At 36.9% G+C, this 7,500-nt stretch overlaps 1 protein-coding gene across 1 annotated transcript in view; it reads right to left on the reverse strand.

The window, feature by feature from the left end:
- LOC122245511 (uncharacterized) overlaps nt 1-7,500 on the reverse strand; it is a 13,107-nt gene that overhangs the window by 4,269 nt on the left and 1,338 nt on the right. The window contains exons 2-10 of the mRNA XM_043003439.2: nt 6,972-7,117; nt 6,702-6,830; nt 5,060-6,255; nt 4,544-4,662; nt 4,099-4,286; nt 3,251-3,333; nt 2,229-2,385; nt 651-892; nt 1-454 (exon numbers count right to left, since the gene is read on the reverse strand). The exon at nt 1-454 is cut by the window's left edge and continues 441 nt beyond it. Of these exons, the coding sequence (XP_042859373.2) occupies nt 1-454; nt 651-892; nt 2,229-2,385; nt 3,251-3,333; nt 4,099-4,286; nt 4,544-4,662; nt 5,060-6,255; nt 6,702-6,830; nt 6,972-7,117 (2,714 nt within the window). The remainder of the gene's footprint in view (nt 455-650; nt 893-2,228; nt 2,386-3,250; nt 3,334-4,098; nt 4,287-4,543; nt 4,663-5,059; nt 6,256-6,701; nt 6,831-6,971; nt 7,118-7,500) is intronic.

The following is a 7,500-nucleotide window of genomic DNA, read 5'->3' on the forward strand; positions in this document are numbered from 1 at the left end:
GGCAAAGAGAACCATCAATATCAAAGTTTGTTGACCTCCCTGGAGATGAGCAAGAGGGAAACTACTAATGAGATCAACCAGAACAGCAATTTCTTTGGTGCTAATGCGGTTGCCACAGGCCGAGGCCCCACTTTCTAGGAGCTTCTCCAAAAGGCCCCCACACTGTACAAGTGTCTCCCACTTCCGTGTGTCCTCTTTTGGGAAGTGGAGCACTGAGATCCTTGGGCAAACATCATTAAGTTTCTTCATTAGTTTTGTAAAGTAGTTCTTTGTGGTGCTTTCTCCACTCTCTGATTCTGAAAGTTTTCTTTTGCTTGAACCTGACAATGATGCCAAGACGCTAAAGATCTGTGACAGCACATGTGGGTGAAGAGTGCTGGCCTCGAGAAAGTGATCGCTCTTGATGTATACTCTCCACACTTCTTGTTCCTCTCTTATGCCACTGACCAAGTGTCTGCAAAACATATCAATCTTTAAAATGATATAGAAAATCTCTCTATACATCCCCCAACTACCTATCATTTACCAACTATGAATGAAATCACCCTGAAACTTTCCCATCATATACACCTGAAAAAACAACAACAAAAAAAACTAAAACTATCCTACCAAATACACTTGAAAAAACACAACTTCACACAAATACTAACTTGGCCACAGTAGGCAGGTGTGCTTCACCGATGAAAGGTAAGATGTAGGTCAGGTGAAAGGTCATCATCTGGGTGACTGGTGCACCCCATGTCTCCAGGGCATTAACCAGGTACTTTGTCATCCCTTCCATGGCCTCCTTCGATGCGGTTTTGCTCTGTCCCTCAGATACAGTGTCTACTCTCCTCAGGGCATTACAATCTTCTGCTGCTGCTTGGCTGAATTTCTGAATGACTAGCTGAACCTGTTGTTGAAAAATGGAGGCTTATTAATGGTGTTTTGTGACTATAAATTTTGGTTGCTCCTTGCCATGTGAGATGTGTAAACTGCTATTGCAAAAATTATGTGCACAGTAAAAGGGAGTCAAAATAACAAAGGGAAGTCTATTTCCTTACACAAATGATATACAGACACAGACACAAACACACATACCCATATATATACATGTGTGTGTGTGTGTGTGTGAATATTGCCAATATTCTTTTCAATTCAACTTCTTACTTTCCACTGATTTTCCATGGACTTTCTTCTGCTTAAAAGATACAGAATACTATTAACCCATTGTGTATGGGTGTCATGACATACATGATAGCACCAATTAGGCCAAAAAGATGGGCGTCAATGCGTACATGACACGATATTGGGATCTGCTCACAATTGAAGTGCGCACACAGTCATGGCCTAAACCTGTATTTTACAAAGGATTTATGGAAAAATATTGTTTGGGCTAGTCTGCGCTACCCAGAGGGCGGAGAAAACACTTTCCCCGTCCTTTTATTTTCAGCTGATGTGGCTAGTGCCGTAGACCGCCCATCCTGACAACCAGTTAGGTCATTATGTGCCCTGTCCACAATAGGTTAATTTCTCAAAAAAAGTACCCTCACTTAGCTGCTTCTGAACTTCACTATTTGCAGCAGGCTTCTGGATATTCACTAAGCTCAAAGATAAACTATTCAAGAGAATGCTTTTCAAAGAGTCTTTGCAGCTGGAAGTCTTTATCCAAGAGAACCAGATATGGTTGCCCATGGAAGAAACTAATTTGAACCTGCCTGATACCTCTATCCTCTTTATGTTTTTTATTACATTTTTATAATTATACCTTGGATATATATTCAGAGATATATTTTGATAAAGGAACAGAAAATTATTTTGCTCTTTAAGAAATTGCCAAGAAAGTTACATAATCATTAGCATTTTTCATAACCTATGAATTTGAAAAGGAATTGCTCGGCCAGAGAGACACACTATAGTTCCCTGATTCTAAAGATGCCAATATTAATTGGTTTTGATGTATTTTACAACATTCATTTTTATGAATTGTTCCTTATAAAATAAAAGATTCACGTTAATTCACCCACTGTCTATACTCAAATCATATGTATCAAAATATGCACTTTTCATCATCTTTATTTTACTTCAACTTTGTTTTTATGACTGATTTATGAAATACCTTACTGCTGCCAGGTCATCTGAGCCTATCTTTGAGGTCACCTAACATCTTAAGTGGATAAATATCTTCCCTACTTTCATAACAGTCATGTGTCAACTTGCATTCAAGGACTATTATTGAAGCAACATACCAAAGCCAGTTGTGTGGGTTTATTTCCAAAGTTGGCCACCCTGGCAGAGATCTGTGCCCAGCTATCACTTGAAATGAATGGGAGAAGGTACGAGAAATCTGTTGGTTGGTTTGGCTTCGGAGGAAGGATCTGCGGCATTTCAGGAAATTCAGAGTATCTAAAGAAAAGAGAGAACAAAATGTTAAACACATCATACTGTTAAAAACAACAACAAAAAAACTGATGAAAATAAATAAATACATTAACATATTGTGTAGTGTAAAGCTATTTGCCTCATGATTTTAACATTCAAATCTTCCTTTCTTGACAGGTACTCAAATTCGTTTAAATTAATGGTTTGTGAATTTCAACAGTAGGGCTACAACAGAGACTATAGTAAGTATGAGATAAGACTTTCTTTTGTGCAAGAGGCAACAAGATCAAATGCAGTTCAATTCAGTATGAAATTACAGTTACCTCATCTAATCCCTACAGACCACACAGCTTTCATCAGTGTGTCTGTCCCCCTTGCTGCATTAAGGGTATAATTTTTCAAGTTTCACCAAGGCTAATTTTGGACTTTGGCATTTCAAGAGTTTAAATTTATACATCAGAATATATATATATATATATATATATATATATATATATATATATATATATATATATATATATATATATATATATATATATATATATATATATATGTATATGTATATGTATATGTATATGTATATGTATATGTATATGTATATGTATATGTATATGTATATGTATATATATGTATATATATGTATATATATGTATATATATGTATATATATGTATATATATATATATATAAATATATATATATATATATATACATATATATATATATATATATATATATATATATATTTCATTGCCATACATCAAATACAGATATCAGAGCAGAAAAGTTGAAAAGTCTATCTCAGTTACTCCTCCAAATGTGTTTGAATACCTAATGTTTGTATTCTTCTTCTAATGGGAACAAAGTGTCTAGAGTGAAGTAGTTCTTACCCAAAATCAGTAGACATGAGGTTAGCGTGAAGTTCACCCCACGAATGACACAGGACTAAGATACTACTGCATACATTATTATCCTGTGCAAGAAAAAAAAAGTATTAAATACATTACAAGAAAATCATTGACATGGATAATACTTTATTATACACTGAATATAACCATAGAAACATATTCCATTTTCAGTCTAGAATGTGGCGGGAAAAGATATCAACCCCTACAGAACGTGCATACTAAATTTAGCCACGCTGAGGTGAAGACATGGGTAAACTAAATCAACAGTCAACAGGAAACCAGATTATGATTGTGAGGTTTTCAAGTCACATCCTATAGATTTTGACCTATTAATTCCAAAAATATATTTTTTGTAGGGACTAAAGTAGATTAGATAGTGATTGGGGGTTTCTCCGTCACATTTCAAGACAGCTCTTCCTTTATGGGTTAAGCATAATATTATTCAGAAATTAATGATGGACTCTAATCTTATGGATTTCCTATGTGTGAAAAAGTAAAAATACAAAAAAAAAAAAAAAAAAAAAAAAAAAATATTTTGCTGACTTTGCTTGTAAATCATCTTCCAGACTGTATATGACATTATAATTTAGTTCTTCATAGTGCTCTTTTCACAAAATCTATATAATAAGAAAAACAAACAAACTAAAAAAAGAAAGAAAAAAGAAAAAAATAAAGAGATTAAGAGAGAAAGGAAAAAAAGAAAGACAGAAAGAAAAAGGAGGAAAAAAAGAAAGACAGAAAGAAGAAAGAAGGAAAAGAAAAGAGAGAAAGATATAGAAATTATGCAATAGCAACTATGAGCCTCAAGTCCCCCAATAGAGTGAACTTACATGTTTAAGAATCAGCATGGATTCTACAAGAGGCTTGACCACCTCCAGGGCACTCCTCTTCATCATTTCGGAAACAGTTGGAGCAAAACCTGCAACTGCTATGGCCTGCATGAATGGCCTGACCATCAGAATAGAGGAATAGAGCAACACTATTGCACTTAGAACCTCACTGCGTCCTTGGTACTTCTCTGAAATACAACCAGATAAGGTGAGGCAACTGACATTAAACACTGTGTAAGTGGTTATAAGGTCATATGTATATTTGTACTTATCTTTGACTTTACCTAAAATCTACTTGCATTTATCTCAGAACAAAAATGAGGAACATTTAAATAATATTCTCATCTCATCACCATTAAACTAAAAATTCTGAATAATTCTAATTCATCACTTAGTGTTATGATATGGGAATACGTTTCCCGGCTGATAATGTACAGATACCCACCTGACCCATCTAAGAGTCCTGGCTTTATGTCCGTCAGAAAAGTATGTATGCTCTTCCACACAAGCAAGATCTGATTGTGACTCAGGCTGTTGATTATTTTACTGAAAGATATCATAAACCTGAAAAGTTTTGGGAAACAATTAGTTTTAAGATTTACTTTTGATCAGGATTCATCAAATAATATACCCATTCTCTAAGTCTAAGGCTATTAACAGCAATACACTAATCTACTAGGCTTAAAGAAATTTACTAGGCTATCATCTTATCTTTTTAACCCTCTCTGGACGGGTGGTACAGTACTGTACCGCTCATTCAAAAGCCCAGTGGCCGGGCGGCACAGTATTGTGCCAGCCATTTAATTGATTTAGGCTTAAGCGCTCGAAAGCCCCGGCATTGTGACATTCAAGGCTGGAATGCCCCCGTCGTGAGTGGGTTAACAAGATTCTTCAAGGTGTGATAAATTACCAAATCAAATTTCACTTTAACAACACACCCAACGAACCAAAATCCATTCACCTGGGAGGCAGAAGCAGAGGTCCCTCGTAAATTATTAATGACTCGGATACTACTGCCCTTCCGCTTAGGAGTGTTGGTTTGTTCTTGAGGCCTTGCAGGATTCCTTCAATCAATTTGGGAATGTCTCTCAGCTGATCGTACACATTCAGGATTTCACAGAAAAGGTCTTCAAAGGCCAGATACATGGCCTCTTTGGACTCTGTGGGGTCATCACTGGGGGTGTCTGTCTTTTTGCTCTTTGTGCTTCCTAAGAGAAGGTTATAACTCTTTACAGCCAAGTTAGCCATCATTTGTGGCAGAATAGCTATTAGAGTGCTGAAACATTTGAAACCGGATGTTGAGGCTGGGGGCTGAAACAACTGTTTGTGCATCACTTTGCCCAGCCAGGCTTTCAGTGACTCAATACCTAGCTTCATGCTAAGGTCCAGTGATTTGAACTCCACAACTTTTAGCAAGCTTAGCAAGAGTCTCTCCTTCCTTGTCTGACTTATATCTGGAGGTTTGATAATATGTCCTACAATGCTGTTTGCTATCACAGATGAGCCCATGGTCTTTGATGGAGATAATCCAATCAAATAACATAGCACTATCAAAAATTTGAAATGGAGCAATGGCTGATTGTGATACTTGTATATGAATTGACTGAACACGTCTGATAACAGGCAGCTAGCCACTTCCACTGGTTCATTTTCAATGGCTGAAATAAGAGTTTCAAATAACATCTTCACTTCTTCTGACATGGTAGCTTTGCTTTCCTTGGCAAACAGTGCATCTAAAGTCATTTCATAGTGACGTAGGAGCTCACTCTCAAAGAGAGTCACTGTCACGGTCATTTTGTAATTGGTAACTAGCTTTTTCACGTTCGGGTTTTCATTCTCCTTGAAGGTGGCATTCAACCTGGCCATAGGCAACAGTAAATGTTCCACTACAGAGCGCATCCCAGACTTGCGGTCTGCCTGGCTCCTCAGGTGGATCTCCAGCTCTCTGATCACCTTCTGTGCAAACTCTATGTCCTCATCGCTCCTGTGGCCTTCCAGGATCCAGCTGGCAAGGCCACGTGCTAGTGTAAAACAGTGGGCCGGGTTGTGTGATATCACCGGAGCCATGGCTGGGTTGGACATGATGGCCCAGCACACTCTGACAGCACTTGGCTGTGTGCTGTCCTCACAGGTGCTGCTCAAGAGATTCACCAGTGTCTGTAAAAGTTATACACATTTAGTGATGCATGTACAGTAAAACTATATTCTCACTCCTACAACTTAAGATATGAATATTTCATTCAAGATCTCAACCCATTGATGTTTGGGCCGAAATACCTGGTCTATCATAAAAGTCTGTCCTTAATGGTTAGGATGAAATATCTCGCCCATTGGGTTTTCCTGAGTATTAGGAAACAGGAGTCTATGGCATTATCTGGCATCAACCATAAACTTATTTTAGCAAAGAAAAAAATATTTTGCCAACCAGGATGGATCTTTCTGTACTATACTGTATTCAATTTTTCAGATTATAACTGGAATATACATGATGTGAATTTTATTAACAGGATGGTAAAAATATCAGTTACTCAAATCAGCAACATACAACAAATGCAAGACAAATAGCAGGGGAATAATGTTTCATTAATAAAACAATAACTTACATCGATGAAGGAAGCACTGAGTGGGCATACCCACTGGCTTTCGCAGAGCGCCTTCAGCCGCTTTGACCCCAGGATAGCTTCCATTGTTGCCCAAGCCTCTCCCACCTCCTCTGGGCTCAAGGTAAATACCTATAAAAAACATATAAAAAATTAATAGACATACAAAAAAACTGGTAATGCTAAGAACGACAAAAGAAAATCAATAACAATAAATCTACGTATTACGTGAAACCATCATGAATCATAATACTAAATATGATTACAAACTACCTTTGTGGTGAGCAGCCCTGAGAGCCATGTTATGACGAGATCCTCTTTCTGGAGGGGAGACACTCCTATGGGGGCTAAGAAGGCCTTCTTAGCAAGCTGCAGTCTCTCTTGCAGCGGCTCATCACCATACAGGTATGGCTTTAATCCTGAAACATTGGGAGTTTATCACCCTACTGCTTCTATTGTAAATTAAAATAGTGAAAGAAATCTAGACAAGATTCATAAGCAATTTTGATGCTATGAAAAAAAGTAATAGCCATATGAAGTTTCTTTCCAAAACTTCAATACATAAGGTAAATAAGTAGGAACATATAGGCCTACTAACTGGCTTCTTGGTGACTGTGTGTGGAACCTTCTATATGTAGAAAAAATATCAAAGCAAAAGTATAGTGGAGAGTGCAGGTATACAATGGGTTAAGTTCTATCTAGTACTCTCATCAATGTTGTATAAAAAAATGCACAATATTTAGAGTATTTACAATTGATAATTACTATTCTATGTACAATATACTACAGATATGCTATAAAA

This window comes from Penaeus japonicus, unplaced genomic scaffold, assembly GCF_977035675.1.
Source record: "Penaeus japonicus unplaced genomic scaffold, GWHDUDI00000001_assembly GWHDUDI00000003, whole genome shotgun sequence".
Lineage (NCBI taxonomy): Eukaryota > Metazoa > Arthropoda > Malacostraca > Decapoda > Penaeidae > Penaeus > Penaeus japonicus.